Genomic DNA, 18046 nt, shown 5'->3' with positions numbered 1-18046 from the left:
ACTCCCCCACACTCCTCCCTCCCAGAACTCTAGCACAATACTCCTCAGGAGAAAGGCAGCTTTTTACCATCATGTTAGTTTTCATAATCAGGTTAGCAAGGGAAACAGGCAGGGAGGAAAGCAGAGAAATAAGGCCCCTCCAACAAGCTCCAGTTATAAAAAGAACCCAAAACTTACAGGTCCTTTTACAGCAGGAAACCCTTAAGCTCATCTCAAATCATACACGTTCGGTTCAAATGAAACCTTAAGAATACCTACTGAAGCTAGAGCAGCGCTCAACTTCATTAGACTAAGCTAGCTTCTCAAAAGATGCCAATCATTAAAAAGAAAAAACACAGTATGTTGACACCCATGCAGCTTCCCTCCCTCCAATCTATTTAAAATAAACACACCAACAACCTGCACGTAAACAATTTTAAAGTACATAAAAAAATCCTGCACCTCAGGTCATTTACATTACCTGACACCTTTTTCTTAGGTTGATTTCTCCATATAACTTACGTTCATCCTTTTCAATGGAAATGTCAATTCTACACGCATATTTACTGGAAGATCTATCACACTCAATCCCCTACACAAAAGGAGTGTATTTTTTTTTTTTTTTAAATGATTGATTAGAGCTCTGCTAAGGTCACCTCTTACCTCCTTGCTCTTTCCCATTAAATGTTAAGTGTAGCTCCTTGTTATCACAGCAGTTACCCCACATAGTTCAAAAAGAAGTTCTAGAACCACATACCCCCTTCCGTATTTACCAAGTTCTTTTGCATTTTTTAAATTGTTTTTATTTAGGAAGTGAAACCAAAACTTGTAAGCTATAAATAAAAATGTCAAGATATTACATTAAATACCCAGGTGTTTTTTTTTTTTTTTTTTAAATTCCTCACAAGTACTTCCTATGGAATTTAACATACAACAGAGAAACCAAACAAGTTCTGTAAACAATGAAAAAGTTAGATACTGCCAATTCGTAAGAGTTTCTACACCTCACACAGATGAAAGTTCTGAAAACAACTATGATTCATTCATTAATGGTACACCAACCACCATTTCTAACACTTATTTGCATTAAGAAAACTGTCTAGAACCAGATGTATTTAACCCACTTAACTCAGTGGCATCACAAACTTATATTGTCACCAACATATTTTAAAATATGTACTGTACACAGGGCTAAACACTCAAAAGGCAGATTTTACACAATGCCTGCAGGAATATTTTTGCACTTTTTCCCAAATAATAAAGATGAACCACTGTTTTCAGTTTCTTTAATCTGAATAAAACAAAAACATGCAACTCTATATATAAAAGAAGCAGAAGAAAAAGCTTAAGAGCAACTACTATTTACGCATTCTCTGGGGGGTGAGTGGAAGAGTACATCCATTTTAGGTGTTACATTATGTACATAAAAATGTCCACCAAGAATAGGTTCACTAAGTTTATTTAAAAAACATTTCTTACAAAAGAGCATTACATTCTGCACACTGCTCTCAAAAGTATGCCAGGGACATGTTGACTACCAGTCTTCTTCCCCCCTTCAAAAACAACCAAAACAACAAAGAAGTCTACATAAAGCAGGGCATTCACAACAGTTCTTTTCTGTAACATTACATTTTACCACCAGCAATGAACAAAAAAATCCAGTCTGCTACTGTTTCAAAATTTCAAAGTTAATCTCATGTGCCCTTTCCCTCCCCCCAAATATTTGCAAGGAACTAAAACATGTTTGGTGAACAGCAGATTTCATTACACCTCAAATGCAGAACACCTATGAAGCAGAGGAATGTTGGCTTTTTAAACAGAAGCAGGTATTAAAAAAAAATTAAAAAAGGTGCAGGACTCCTTCAGTTCTTCAATAGTCTTAGAAAAACTTTCCAGAATACTGCTTCACACTATAAAAAAGAAAAAATAATCTTGCATTAGAATCCTTCAACATCTGCATACTGCTTCACACTATAAAAGAAAAAGAAAAAAGCACGAATTAGAATGATGGACCATACATCTTGCATTGATATTCACAATGATATTCTTAAAGATTAAACTACAAACTTGTAATGCATTTTGAAGTAAACAATTTAATAAGATTAATGACTAATAATTATAGGTCTATGATTAAACATTTAAATACTAATAATCTAAAGCCAAACATTCAAGTTGAACATTAACAAATGCTATGATAACCAATATGTTAATAAAGCAAAATTAAGCAAATTAAACCTGAAGCTGTTAATATTTATCAGAGAAGACAAAATAATGCTAGTAAGGTGTGAAACGCTGCATAACAGCACCAATTAATTTTAACTTGTCCTGTAGAGGTATAGTCTGTGCCATATGGCAGACTGTGATTTGTTGTCAATTTAGTTATCTAAAAACAACAAAATCACTAGTCTTCCACACAGAACTAGACCAATGTCCACTGAAGCCTTCTGTGTTTTCTACAGGTTGTATACAATTTATTACAAGTAGGCTTTTTTTTTTTTTGCAGCAATTTCCACCAGAGAAATTAATGGAGTGCTTGGTTAAGGAATTTTTAATCATTTTAGTTAGAAGAACAGAAAAGAAAGGCAGAACTACCACTAGAAAAATCCGATAGTTATTTAAATCCTGCCCTTCCAAAAACTATAGCACAGAAGAGCTTTAGAGTAGTAGGAAGTTGTCATGAAATTGACAATAAGGACAGCATTAAGCTTCAACTTGCCTGTTTTGCAACAAATACTGTGCATTTTGTATCTGGTCCTGTGTTCCTGTAATAGTTATTATTCGATCTTCTGAGCCTTCTAGTGGTTCATCAATTTTGATTGAAGCTCCTGACTCATGACGTATTTGTTTGATTCTCTGGCCTCCCTTTCCAATAATAGATCCTGCCAACTAGGAGACAAAAAGCATTCATTTATTGGTCTAAATTTCTCTGCAAAAACACAGTACTATTATTTGAAAAGCTTCCATCAATTTAGTTTTAAGAGTTGCAATGGAAGCTTACTTTTTTTTTTTTTTTAAACAGCCTGAGAACATCCTCTGCAAGATTTATTATATAAACACAGGTGAGAAAATTGGAAGAACCAGATACCTGTTTGCAAAAACAAGTTATGTAGACTCTCTATTACTGGCTATCCAGAAGACAAAATAGTTCAGTGCATCTCTGAAGTGAAGATAAAATAAAACATCCTTAAAGAATAGACTTTTGGTGATTTAGGAAGTTACTTTATATTAAGTAGTACTCATCAAGGATCCCAAATACTTGACTGACTTACAGTCTGAGAAAAGGCTGTGACTTAAAAAAACAGACACAAGTGGAAAGCAAGTCAACTTCACTCACATCTTTAGGAATTGTTACTTGTGTTGTGATGATGGGTCCACCAAGATCTCCATATGAACCACGGCCCCCTGCGTAAGAGTAGTCTAATTTAAACAAATGCATCAAGCCTTTTACTGACTAAATAATGAAGTGCATGTTAAAGTTCTCTATAAAAACTTACCATATCCAGAGCCACCCTCAAACTGTTAAAAAAAAAAAAAAAAAGCAAACCCTTAAATAGCAAATAACCATACTTCAATAACATGCTTTCATCTCAAGTTTTATACTGTTAACTTCGAGCCTATTTTATGCAAAAATCCTAACCTACATCTTAAATCTAAATATCACTGAAGACAAACTGGGGAAGAGGGCAGACCAGTAACAAAAGGGGGGGTGTGGTGAAGAGAGAAGACTATCTCATGAGAACATCTTAAGCTTATCCTGTCAGCTAAGGATCTCAGGAGAAAGTATCCATTTGTGACAAGTTTACCTGATAACTGTCAACCCTCCTATTCCATCTACATCTTGAAGAAAAAAAAACAAGTCAACTCTAAAATAGCTTTATAATTGGTCCTTCCATTAAAACTATGCTACAATCTTTTGTTTATTAGAAGGGACAGCCATGACACTAACTACTTCTGTTCTGCTAAAACTACTATATACCAAATCCAAATCATTGCAATGCAGCACTCCTGACTGCTTTTATTTTTGAGGATTTGTAGACTGGTACTTGATATCAAATGCTTATTTGACCAAATGCTTTCTAAATGCATAAACCTATTTTAATATCTTTCTGTAAAAGCAGAGTACAGATATGCATGCTTCTCTAGAATTCAACTTATATCACTGAACTACAGAAATGTAGGAAACTTGTGTGAATTATTTGTTTAGAAAGAGTTCTTGCATTACAACTTAACTTTGTTTGGGTGTTGTTTTTTTTTTCCCTTACTTACTACCTTTTTTGGAGCTACATCAAAAGTGTAAGTATTCAGAAAAAAAAAACTGTTCATCTGAAGAACTGTTTCTAAGCAACTCACGTTGTCTAATCATGTTGCTTAGCAATACAAATCATAATAAAGCATAATAGAGCTTGTAGGGGAATGCAAAATAGAAAAAAATGAAGAACAGAATGAAGGACACGTTTCTGAGGCTGATCAGAACTGCATATTTCTCTCCCCACCACCCCCATTTCTGCTGATATTTTACACAGGGAACCCCTTTCTTTGGGTTAAGATGTTTTATTGAATAATCCTTTCTGCCTCTCCTTTCCTCTTCAGACTACAGAACAGAATTGCTCATCTGTCAAATTCATTTGCTATCTGCAGTGTTTATGTAAGCTAGGAACTAACGTTTAATATTTGACAGCACCATCTTCTAGACAGCATAAACACTTACTGTCCCCCTTTTTGAACTCTCCTTTCTAAAACCCCTGAGAGCAAGAAGTTGTTTGATAAACACAAATCTCTCCATACATTTTAAAATATTACATTTGATAATGCCTAATAGTTTATCCACAACTATAAACAAAGAACTATTCCTTGTTTGAAAAAAAAAAAAAAAAAAAAAAAAGTTAACACAACACATATCCCTAAATACATGCATCTACAGGGTGTTGAAAAGCACGAGTTACAGCGAAAGCTAGAACTTAAAACACTAAAATAGGGTACAAAGCAGCAACACAATAGAAAAGTTCTTTTAGCTGTGCTGCTGCACACTTCTATCATGGAACACTGACTGTACAGAACAAATTGTTAAGAACTGCCAATAACCTGTTAGAAAGACAGCTTTAGAGATTTTCAATATGAGCAAGCTGCCACTGACTACATTCATACAAGAAACTGTAGTTATCACTTAACCACTTTAATTGGTTTTCTCAAAAAATCAACTATCAGTCAAAAGCACAAATGCACTCACCAGCTCTGGTGGCTGCATGTCCTCACAGGCATCCACATGACACTGCATCATCTTCCAGACAGAAGGAAAAGAATAAATTATTCCAAATTAAGTCCATGTCACAGAGGCTTACAAGTAACTTCACAAGCAAATACATACATACTGATAGAGAAACATTTTTATTAACCACTTTACTACAAAGATTCAAAAATACATGATACAGACCAGTTACAAGACTCACTCAGTTTTTCTTTCGCTAAAAGGGAACTGTAACTGGTCACACTTGTTTCTTCCCTGTTTTTGTGGTGTAAACAGATTTTGCTCTTACAAAAGAGCAAAGGGGAGAGTAAGACTACTTTGAACATTTTTTTGTTTGCTTTAAAAACACTTGAGTGTTATAGCTGTACTATATACTAAAAGATGTTACTCTCAAATACCAAAACCTTCTATTCATCTCATGCATTAAAAAAGCATTTAAGACTAAAACAATTAACTGTCATTGATATAACTATGCCAATAGCAGGTCAAGTAGGAAGGACATGGCTTCTAATATTTTAATTCATTTCCAGATATCTCATATAGCCACTAACTAAACTAACAATCTACTGCTACCTAACCTAAAGAAATGTAATCACCAATTAGTGATATATATAGCATTTATATGTGAGAATTCAACAAAAGCTGAAAAAATAGAAATCAGCAAAATTATGAAAGTGTATAGAATTCAGTTTAAATGAACAGCAGATTAAAATATAAACATTTGTGCAAGTATTAGGTGCAGTATGTCATACACATAACAATTACACATAACATGTGTAATTGTATATATACACAACATACATGTATATATGCACACACATGTATTGCTATGTTACACAATTTTCTTCTCTATAGACTCATTTGTGCTAGCTATTACTTTTAACCAATAGAAATGAAATAGGAACCAGATGAAACACTGGCTGGATAAGACAGAAAATAGCATTAACAAGAATTTACTTTTGCATATGTATTGTCATTTAGATGACAATTTTAATGAATGGCAAATTCTTAACTTTCTCATACTTTTAAAGAATTGGCCCAGAAAAAAAGTGAAATGCCATTAGTTTCTTCTGATATTTATATGGATAAATGAGGACTGTCAACCTCTTCACCAATTTTTCCATATGTTCCTTAATGTCAAATCTCTTAAACATGACATACCTCCATGTTTTTTTGTAAGCATATGTACCTTTATTGAAACGCTTACACAAACATATGGATGTAATACATATCTGAAGTGTTTTGAAAAATAAAAATCAAGTAGTAATCATTTGAGTGAGCAAAACCAGATTAGATTTCTGAACATATAGATCACTTTTAAAGAAAAACATTCTGATTTACTTCTCAATTAACTCCAATTTAAAAATACTTTAGGAATTAGGAAATAATTTAGGAAAAAAAGTTAGCAAGTGACTGGGGGAGGGATTAAATGACTTTATATATGCTTACCCACCTTATTTGAGGGTGGTCAAACACTAGAAGTGGTTGATGCCCCATTCTTATCAGTGTTCAAGAAACATTTGGACAATGCATTCAATAACATGCTTTTAACTTTTCACTAGCCCTGAAGAGGTCAGTCAGTTGGACTAGATGATCTGACAGTCCCTTCCAACTGAACTATTCTAAGTGCTGAGAAATACTTTTGATAGGCTTCTGGTGCCCCAATTTTGACATTCTTGTAATACATACTTCCAGTAATACAAACTGGAAGTAACTGCCTCTTCCTCCCAGAAGGAGGCAATGCTTAAAAAGCACCTTTAGACAGGAGTGGAGAGGAGACATGAAATAGGCTCTCTTCCATTCATTTTTATTTTTTTCTTCATCTAAATAAGAAACTTATCTTAAGAAGGTGCCAAACATATCCAACTTGATTTAAAATTCAACTTAGCAGTACTCCTGGCTCCCAAGCATTTGAAATTACACTAGATTTTTTCCCCCGATATAGAAATTAGCAAGTAGACAAAATGATTTGAAAAAGCAATTATCTGCCAGACCAACTAGAACCCTTTATAAGTATTATTTATATTTCCCAACAGACATATTAAAATCTGTTAAAAAAAAAAAAAGTCTGGTTTATACAAACATTAAGAACATTTTTCTGACATTTCCTGTTCTGAATTACAGCCTACAATTCCTATTTCTGACATCCCAATAAAAAAAATCTAAAAGGTTAGCATAATAAAACCTGCAGGGACTGTGCTCTACTGACTTCCTATACCACTGTTAACAATAGGTAGGAAAATGCACACAGCAGATCACATGAGATACCCCTTACTCCCCAAAACTTATTCTGGAGGAACCATTTGTATAAACAAAACATTTAATTAATAACAAAATTTCAGAAGTATGCATGCCCTGTAAGAATTCAAGTTGCGTTTTTTGCAGGGGAAAATTGCACTAACCTTGCATATTCAAAAGTGATTGTACAGGCATAACAGTGGGGAATATGTTAAGCAGATAAGGGGACAGTAGAAGATCCCACTGTCCGTCCGTCCGTGTACCCCCCCCCTCCCAAAAAAAAAAAAAAAAAAAAAGATAGCTAAGAAAAGTGAGACAAGCAGTTGCAGATTCAGCAGAACAAGAAGCTATGAAATCACAGGCCCCTCCAGTTCTAAATAAAACTAAAGATTGGTCAAATAGAGCTGTATATAATACAGGGCATAGTAACAAGTGTCAGGCAGGTTGCGTAACTATAGTACTCAGCCAATGAGGAAATGGGAGGAATCAAACATTGGTTAATAGGGGATATAGGGTTACAATATACTTCTGCTGCGCGCTCGTGCTTGCAGGACACCCACCATTGCAATCATGAATAAAAATATTACTTCACCGAGATCCTCACCTGAGCCTGTGTTATTGGCTACAGATTGTTTCTCACAGCTCCACACTTACATTTATGGATTCAAGAACAGTTTCTTCAGATAGCGTTAACTATTTACACTTCACAAAACAATATTAACTTTAAACTCCTACCATTCCATCATAACGGTCTCCAGGTCTACCCCTTCTGTCATAAGGCATAAGATCTCTAAAATGAGAAAAGCAGAAGCATGTAACTCATGTTAAAAACTAGTTTATATGTTTTCAAATTTTTCATTTTCATGATTTGCACACAACTCAGTTTCACTGCTTTAGCCAAGTTCCAAATGACAAACTAAAGTTATAGAAATACCAACTACAGTCCTGATAGACTGCTCTATTACAAAAATAATTCAATCCAAATACTTAATAAATTAATAAATAAAAGAAATTCTGGTGCAATATACTAAATCCTGCATAATCATTGCCAACATGGAAGTCTGAAACAATTCCTGGAAACATTAAACTCAGGTTGAGTACATTTTGCTGAATTATGTGTTTGTTTTTTTTTTTTTTTTTTTTTTTTTTTTTAAAGAATGTATTTATACAACTCACCCGCCACGAGGAGGTGGTGGAGGAGGAAGAGGAAGATTACGAGCTCTGCTGCCACCTCTGCCACCACGACCTGGTGGAGGTGGTGGAGGTCCTCTGCGAGGGCTCATATCATCATAATCTCTTCTTGATGGAGGCATAGGTCGTCCACCACGACCAGGAGGCATTCGATCAAAGCCTCCTCTTCCACGCACTGGAAAGCCTACTGGACGCCCCCTTCTATCATCAAACATCATTGTGAAGCCACCATAGTCATATGTTTCATCATAGAAATTGGGATCATAAGGCTGGGCCCGTCCTTTAATTGGAGACTAAGACAAACACACATACCAGTTAGCACTGACTGTTACATTTATATATTCTGAATGTATTGTTGATTGCACAGTGCTGAAGAGAAAGGCAGAGAAATTGCTGTTAATGATAGGTAGCACATACATTTGTTTCCCTTCCTCCCCAATTTAAAATTTCTTTTAATAATATGCAAATCATGACAAATAGTCCATTGTTATCAAAATTGCTTCTTTTTCCCATAAGATACACCCCAGTCTAAAAATCAGGAATAATTTCCAACTGTGCAAATAGTCCAACACTTTTACTAATGAAGAAAAGTTACTGAATTCAAAATTAATTCGGAAGATACAATTCTCCATCCTAACTTTCATGAATACCAGTGTAAGAATAAAAGAAGACATCACCTCAGAAATAAGATCCAAGATAATCTTGATACATTCCACAACTCTATCAGGTTTTCCACCAATAAGCACCACTCTATCAGTGGAATGAGGACAACACTCTTGGAAGAGCTTAATGGTGGTCTGAGTATTCTGTTGAAGACAAGAAAAAAAATCTTCAAATGGAAGCGCTTTGAACAATTTTATGAAAATATTGAAAAAAATGGGTAAGACACTAAAACAGTTTTAAAGAAAGACTCAAACTAGAATATTAAACTCCCAGTAATGAAGTGCATGCTTGCTTCCAAGTTCCAAGGGCTACGAAGATGGTGAAAGGCCTGGAGGGGAAGACGTACGAAGAACGGCTGAGGTCACTGGGCCTGTTCAGCCTGGAGAAGAGGAGGCTGAGGGGAGACCTCATCACAGTCTACAACTTCCTCGTAAGGGGATGTCGAGAGGCAGGAGACCTTTTCTCCATTAACACCAGTGACAGGACCCGCGGGAACAGGGTTAAGCTGAGGCAGGGGAAATTTAGGCTTGACATCAGGAGGGGGTTCTTCACAGAGAGGGTGGTTGCACACTGGAACAGGCTCCCCAGGGAAGTGGTCACTGCACCGAGCCTGTCTGAATTTAAGAAGAGATTGGACTGTGCACTTAGTCACATGGTCTGAACTTTTGGGTAGACCTGTGCGGTGTCAAGAGTTGGACTTGATGATCCTTAAGGGTCCCTTCCAACTCAGGATATTCTATGATTCTATGATTCTTAAAACAAATATAATCTTAGAATATTAATCTTTGGGTTGATAGCTGGAGAGGTTCAGCCTGGAAGAGGCAGCTTCAGGGAGACCTCTCATTGCAGTCTTTCAATACTTAAAGGGATCTTATAAAAAAGATGGAGGACTCTTTACTCAGGTAGATAAGAGACAGGAGGAAATTCTTCACTGTAGTGGTAGTGAGGCACTGAAACAGGTTGCCCAGAGAAGTAGTGGATGCCCCATTCCTAGAGGTGTTTAAGACTAGGCTGGATGGGGCCCTCAGCCAGCCTGATCTAGTGAGTGGCATCCCTCTCTGTGGCAGGGGGGTTGGAGTTACATAGTCTTTAAGGCCCCTTCCAACCCAAGCCCTTCTATGACTTTTTTTTTTTTTTTTTTAAGACCTACAATGACATCACTTTGTATGAAATTCTAGTGAAGAGGAAAGCAGTTTAAATCCTCCAATTATAGCTCATCCACAGTCATTTAATTGACTATTAGCAAAAGGACTATATATCCTCCCTAAGGATAAAGCCCCTCACTACAAGAAGGACATGGAGGTGCTCAAAAGAGTCCAGAGAAGGGCGACGAAGCTGGTGAGGGGTCTGGAGAACAAGTCCTACGAGGAGCAACTGAGGGAGCTGGGCTTGTTCAGCCTGGAGAAGAGGAGGCTCAGGGGCGACCTTATTGCTCTCTATAGGTACCTTAAAGGAGGCTGTAGCAAGGTGGGGGTTGGTCTGTTCTCCCATGTGCCTGGTGACAGGACGAGGGGGAATGGGCTAAAGTTGTGCCAGGGGAGTTTTAGATTGGATGTTAGGAAGAACTTCTTTACCAAGAGGGTTGTGAGGCATTGGAACGGGCTGCCCAGGGAAGTGGTGGAGTCACCATCCCTGGAAGTCTTTAAAAGACATTTAGATGTAGAGCTTAGGGATATGGTTTAGTGGAGGACTTGTTAGTGTTAGGTCAGAGGTTGGACTCAATCTTGAGGTCTCTTCCAACCTAGACAATTCTGTGATCTATCGTAAGCTTACAGGTTATAACCACCATCATAAAAAAAACATGCTTTGGACACCAGACAGTGTTGTTGCCAGGATTATGCCTAGTTATCTTGCTGTCCTTCAATCCACACAAACAGATAGCAGCTTACTCTTGAACTGACCTGGAATTGCCTTTGACACAATGCCAGGAAAGGACAAAAGGCAATTCTCTAGGTTCATAGGGACCACTAGCTTTTTAGAACAAAATCCCATTCCTTCACAAGGTATGGTCCTTCACAAAGGAAACAGTAGTCTTCAAGGAAGTAGAACTTAAAATAAACCACACCTCATACTGTCCTTTTATAATAGTACTCAAACATTTTTTTTTTTTTTGTGGAGATGCATCTACAATAAGCCATTTTGCATGTCTAACACCACCAATAAATATAATCTATCCAACAGTTCATTACAGAAAGGAGTGATGAATGCTATATTTATAAAGAATATTTTAAAATAAAAAAAGGTTACTCTTCTGCTAACATGCCTAAAAGCTTGATAAGAAGTCCTATGCTCTATCACCAACAGCTACTTCATTTCTGATGATTTGCAAGAAATTTCCAGAAGTTACCCAGATTGATCTTGGATTACAGAGATCACATATTGAATATGTTTGAATTAATTACTGCACAAAAGACACTTTCTGTTTATGAGCATAAAACACTACATTGTTTTTAGAATAAAAACAGAATCTGAATAGATAACAGTACCTCTCTGAGTTCTTTGATTTTAGCACCCTTGACACCAATGATTCCTCCTGCCAGACTTTGGTGAATTAGAAGTCTTAATTCACAGTCAAAGTCGCTACCTTTGTAGTGTTGATACTGTAACAAAGACACATACAAGGAAAGAATAAAATATTAGTCATAGGGGAAAATAATTTTTTTCCCCCCTACAAATACCATGACAGATACATGAGGATGTATTTGCCATGATAGAATCACACCTATGTTGAGGCAAAGCGGAATGAGAGAAGTGGATGAGGAAAACTTATTTGACATCATTTTGTTTATTACACTTCTATAAAAATTTTAAGATATCAAACAGCACAACACACTTACAAAGCCAAGGCAGGATGGAAATTACAATACAACTACTTGAAACTAGGGGCTAAACAAATCAGGAGACGGAAATCAGGAGACGGAAATCAGGAGACGGAAATCAGGAGACGGAAATCAGGAGACGGGTGTTTTGAAGGGGAGGAGGCTGTTCTAAATATCAATTTATTTTTTTATTTTTTTTAAGAGGACAGTCTCTTACAAAAGTCAACATAGCTTGAGAGCTACAGGTCTCCTCTCAAGGCTTTTTAAAATTTAGTTTCATAAAAAACTAGCACAATTATCTAGAATCATATTGTTTTAAAATCTAAACTTATACATATGAAGAAGAAACAAATCTAAGAGACATACCTCTTCTAAAGTAGGGATAATCTTCTTCAAGATTTCTCCAATTGTTTCTGTATCTGCACTTATACTCAAGATGCTGTCAGAAGCCAGTGTTAGAAAATACAGAGAGGGTGTAAAAACAAGTAGTAGATATAAGTTTCATATTCATAATTACAAAAAACTCTAGTAAGACTGACTACACAGAAGAACATACAATTATATTTCCCATTTAAAGTAAACCTGTTCACTAAATTTACAACACAAGCATCTTGGTTTATGCCCAATATATATGCATAATAAATTTAAGAGTAGGTAGGTCTCAGAGTAAGTGAGAATGAGCAAGTGAAAACTTTTGGCAGGGCTCAGATTAAGCAGGCAAGAAATCCCCACAGAACATAAAAGTAGAAGTGAATGCTCACGTTCCCCACCACCACTAATTTAGGTTACCCTCACTATTACATTGTTAAAATTGGCACACCTTCTTGTAGAAAAAGGTGTGGATGTGCAAGTGGTCAATGTTATATCTGGAGTGAGGTTGAGAGACCAGTTAGAAGTTAGTTTACTAAGGGGCTCTGCAAGAAAAGAAATACAAATAAAAGACAAAACCAAAACAAACAAAAATGTAACAAACAAGAATTGAAGAAAAGTGAACCGGAGTTAGCATTTCATCGTAAGTAATTATAAACAGACAACATTGGGGGGAGCAAGGTGGGCCACAAAGACAGAGCAAGAGACTCTTGAAGCATTTTGATTTATAATGCAGTGATTATGCAACACCTGAAACTATGCTCCTTCCATCAAAATAAAATTAGCATATTGCTTGGGTGGGCAACTCATGTAAAAGTTCAGTGACAAAAAGACTTGATGGGGAAAATAAGACAAAACTTAAAAACAATACACCATCTCTAAGGGGATACTATTTAATTATATAAAAGGCAAGTAAAAAAAAATACATTTCTCTCTTTCTAATCAGGCAGTGAGGCATAAACTGTTGGGACATACCGCTCGGGGCCACTGCTGTCTGGGACTGAAACACTTGCATTGTACTGCATTGGTCATTGGCGTTCGTGGACGTTGGCATTGGGCACGGGTATTCAATCAGAAGTTGTCAAGTATAGTACCCGTTTGGCAACGAGCACATTTTTGGGCATAGCCAACCAGGGTTTTCACATGGGCGTTCAGGGGCGGATGGGCCAATGTCATGGTGGGCAACGCAGGGGCAAGACGATCCAGTACATGGGCAACGGAGATATATGGCCAAAAAAACAAGGAGAGGGAAAAGGGGGAAAAGCAATACATTTTAATTTAATACAAACTATACTTATTCTCAATTAATGAAACAAATTTAAGTTGTTCTGAAGACTAACACAATAACGGATTGCTACACTGACTGCAGCTTAACAGCATGGATCTTAATGAGCTATCTTACCTGACTACTTTTTACATATAAGGTTTCAGTAGCAGGCTGGCTCATGAGGGTAGACAAAACTTGAGCTCTGTATTACTAAAACCATGGGCAAATGGGGAAAGTTAACTTAGATTGGTCTGAAATGCTATCTTGACTTATTTGATGTAATTATTTAAAGCAAAGAAATAAGAACACCAGCTGCTAAAGTTAGTGAGTGTGTGTATAATGCCTGACCACTTCAATTTAATCCTCAATTCTCATTGCTATAAGTCATGAACTTAGTTGAAACTGATTCTGCAATGATATATTACCAAATATTGTGTTGAACAGTCTTGCTTGAAAAAAAAATTGTTGGAATTGTAGCTTATGCTAAGTACACAGGAGCATAAACAGAATTCAAGAAACATTGTCAAGTCTTATAAATACACTAACACTAAACATATTTAATCACAAATCACCCCTCTATAAAATGTGAATAGGTAAATAAGTCATGACCATTTAAAAATGCTTCAAACAGCATGAAGTGTTTCTTTATTATCTTATTCCCATATTTAAATCATGCAAGTTTAATATTCATGTTTTTGTGCTTCACATCCAAGCTGTTAAAATAAGAACAGATGGACCATTAGTTTTCCCACTCCCCAAGGAAGTTAAAGCATTCCTCTATCATTGGGTTAAGCCAGACACCTGCAATGGTTCTCCATAGTTTTACAATTTACTCACACATATGGAAAAGGTAAAGTTAAGGGTTTTAACATCTTTAACTGGAAATTAAGATTAATTCACTTGAAATGCATAACTTAGAGGAAACCTGACTGAAAGCAAAGTTTAATGTAAACCTCTCTTCCCACATGACTCAAGCTGGGTTTTAATGACAATACAAACCAAAAAGCTTGTTATTTCCTCTAACACTCAAACAGTTTATAATTAACCTATCGATGACTAGAGCTCAATTTCTAAAAATGCAAATAATCAAGTTTTCAGTGTAGTGCTCTGAAAGAATTGGTGCTAAATTAATTCAAACTCATACATACTCACGTCTGTACGAAGTGCCTTAATATTTTTGCCACCTTTTCCAATCACTGCTCCAGCATTCTGAAAAGTAGTTTTCAGAAATTATGTTATGCCAGCACTGCATAGAGTATGTTTTTGAACCAAAGACTAACAACAATGCATCTATTTCTGCATTATCCCATGGGATAGGGCTTGCTTTGCTTTTGATAAATTCAAATTAAATTGAAACATACTGACAGTTTGTGTACATGCACGAGAACAGCTCTGATGACTGAACTTCAGAAAGAAAAATATTCAAATTTTGCAAGTAATATTGTTTTAACACAAGCAGAATTGCTTAAATCCTTAAGCTTGTAATTGAAATAATCTCATAGTTAAAGAGTACGACTGAAAAAGATACCTTATGGTGTTTTATGCATCTTATGCAAGTTAGTGGTTTTCCTATTTTATTCAAAGTTTTTTTTTTTTTTTTAAATAAAAAATAAGAAGTGTTTACAAATTTCACTTTCACACTCCAAATGCATAGTTATTTACGTAACTCGGACAGCTCACACAAGTATGGTGTGAAGAACATAAAACCAATAGAAACAATTGTTAACCTCCAGTTGCTAGAAATCAACATCAACAGGAATAAACTGGCATATATTCAAGGGTAGTTGCAAAACCTGTCTTTTTTTATTAAAAAAACAGTTCATACACAATGCTAACAGCACAGAAATATTTTGCAAGTTGCATGGAACACTATCATAAATGCCATGCAGAGTTAAGGTGACATTCCCCCACACCAACACAAGACACTGAGTTACTTCAGACCACGCAAACATCTGTGATGACTGGAAACACTAGAGAAGATTCATAAATAACTTCAGTGTCACAATTTACACTAGCCAATGAAGCAACTGCAATCCCTGAAGCATTACTCCCATCTTTTTTCCTATTGATATATACAGATTTACTAAGTCTGTTTGAGTGAATTACTAAAATCCTGATAAAGTCCTCACCTTGCCTCATTTGGTTGATTTACAATCATTAGCTGAACATTCTCTAAACTACTTGCTTTCTGAAGTCTAATGAACAGTCATTCCCCTCAAAACAATGGTATTCCCTTTAGCATAAGAAAAAATGGCTTATAATTTCTATTGCTCTTTTGAATAAAAAAAAGTATTGAAAAATAGAAGTCCCATAGATTAAAAAAGACTTATCCTTGAAAAAAATGTATTGAAGATAATTCCACTGCAATAACCTTCTGCTATCATTTGTGCACACTTACAAATATTCCTAATAAGTTACATTAAATGAATCACACATTCTTACTAAACATACACCACAAATGCACTGTGACACCACTGTCTTAAGCAATGCTATAATATATAGCAATACTGAAAAACATACTTTGCTTTGAAGCAGGATGCGTAATTCAACCATCTCATCTGTATTCCGAGATCTTTTGAAGGCCTGTTCTTCTTCCATATCTTCTGCAGGACGTTTTCCTATAGACAGGTCCGGAAACACCACAAATATATATTTAACTTTCTAACTCACAATACCATGGTACGTACATCAAGCTTATATACTATATTCTTAATGAAGCATTCTTTTCCTATTAGCCCAACTCTAACTTCAAACATCTACACACTCAAAGAAACAGGTTTTTACTTCATCAGCCTACATATGATTACTGAAGACCCATTCTGGATCTATGAACTACAGTTGAAATGAGAATTTCAGTCTTATTGACAAATTTACAGCACTTTGTTTAAAGCAGTACTGCATCAACTACCAAGTATTTATTTTAAAATTGTCAAGTGTGAAAATTTTAACAGAAGAAAGTTAGAAACAGTTTGCCCAATACTGAAATATTGATATAACAATAGAAAAGCAGTATTTTAAATATTTTAGCTAAATATTCAGTAATCACGCCAACTCTAAGTGTTTTCAACTCTTTAGCTATAACTTTTAGTTACTTATACCATGCCTAAAGAAACCCCAAAGAAAAATTATACTTTCATAATACAAAAACTATGTATAGCTATATTGAATACTTAAAAGATTAAATGCAAAAATACTACTGATACAAACACATTTGATACAGTTAAAACATTCCAAAGTAAGTGGAAACACAGATTTAAAAAGTTTTTCTTTCTCCAAAATAAATAAGTGAACAGACCATTAAAAAATTACCATTTGTCTCTGTGTTGGTAAAGGTCTCTTCCTGCTGTTCAGTCTCCATTACTTTTACTCTTAGATGATCAAATAAAACCTGTTGTAGAATTAAAAAAAAAAATAGTGCATCTATTCTGTAAAAAAAAAATCAAACCATATATTGTATTAAAAGGAAAAACAAAACAAAAAAAAGATATCCGCTTTTAGAACTTACTGGTTTCATATATGTTCGTAGAGCAAAATGCAAGCGTTCTGGACAGGATCAAAACCCAACAACCTACTGCTTCAAAAGCCTATGAAAACAGCATAGGCCAACCATAGCTCAGTTCACTTACAGCTCTGATTCCCACTACAGCCAAAAGCAGGGGTTTGGCCTGAATTTTTTGCTGCAAAGCTTTTCTCTATGAGCGAGGAAAACATAACAAGGTCAAACACATCACTAAGAGAAGAAACAATACTGAAGTCTGTAAACTCAGACTGAACAATTCTGAACTCGCTCAGTTTCCAGGCATTTGCTAGTTTTAAGAAATAACATTTACTGATAATGATTTTCAGATCATTAAGTATTCAGTATCAATAAGTATTCAATCATCAATAAGTATTCAGTTGCTATTGCCAGTATTACTTTTTTTTTTTTTTTTTTTTTAAATACTGCAGTTACGCACAAGACCCTGCAAGCATGCACCAAGAATCTCAAAGTAGCTAAACTCTTGATTTTGTGAAACAGGTACTTCATTTGTGATTTATTTTTGTTAAGTCCACGTGAGAATACTCGTGAGACACATCAGAAGCCCACACAGAACAATTTGACAACATATTCTCTTTAAAAAGGCATTCATGCAGCCAAACAAAAAATGCTATTTTTCCCCCCTTCTGGACTTTAGCTAGAAATTTCCATGGCCTGAACAAATAGTTGACACTCAACTCCCACATCCACAAAGAAGAACTAATACATTTCACTTAAGAACATCCTTGTAACAGTTA

The 18046-nt window shown here is 35.6% G+C and overlaps 1 protein-coding gene across 12 annotated transcripts in view; it reads right to left on the bottom strand.

Moving 5' to 3' along the window:
* Window positions 1-861: 861 nt before the first annotated feature.
* LOC116501428 (heterogeneous nuclear ribonucleoprotein K-like) overlaps window positions 862-18046 on the bottom strand; it is a 58485-nt gene continuing 41300 nt past the window's right edge. For 10 of the 12 annotated variants that reach the window (XM_032206979.1, XM_032206982.1, XM_032206989.1 and 7 more), the window contains 14 exons: window positions 17081-17159; window positions 16292-16389; window positions 14924-14980; window positions 13480-13523; window positions 12502-12574; window positions 11803-11916; window positions 9331-9459; window positions 8639-8946; window positions 8198-8252; window positions 5207-5257; window positions 3474-3495; window positions 3314-3396; window positions 2696-2865; window positions 862-1950 (listed from right to left, as the gene is read on the bottom strand). In XM_032206979.1, the coding sequence (XP_032062870.1) occupies window positions 1917-1950; window positions 2696-2865; window positions 3314-3396; window positions 3474-3495; window positions 5207-5257; window positions 8198-8252; window positions 8639-8946; window positions 9331-9459; window positions 11803-11916; window positions 12502-12574; window positions 13480-13523; window positions 14924-14980; window positions 16292-16389; window positions 17081-17159 (1317 nt within the window). In that variant the 3' untranslated portion in view covers window positions 862-1916. Of the gene's footprint in view, window positions 1951-2695; window positions 2866-3313; window positions 3397-3473; window positions 3496-5206; window positions 5258-8197; window positions 8253-8638; window positions 8947-9330; window positions 9460-11802; window positions 11917-12501; window positions 12575-13479; window positions 13524-14923; window positions 14981-16291; window positions 16390-17080; window positions 17160-17276; window positions 17448-18046 lie in introns of those variants that run through there. The other 2 variants (XM_032206986.1, XM_032206980.1) reach the window with 2 other exon arrangements.

The sequence above is a fragment of the Aythya fuligula genome, chromosome W, assembly GCF_009819795.1.
Source record: "Aythya fuligula isolate bAytFul2 chromosome W, bAytFul2.pri, whole genome shotgun sequence".
NCBI lineage: Eukaryota > Metazoa > Chordata > Aves > Anseriformes > Anatidae > Aythya > Aythya fuligula.
The sequence above is the reverse complement of the archived record's forward strand: the minus strand, read 5'-3'. Positions and strand labels throughout refer to the sequence as shown.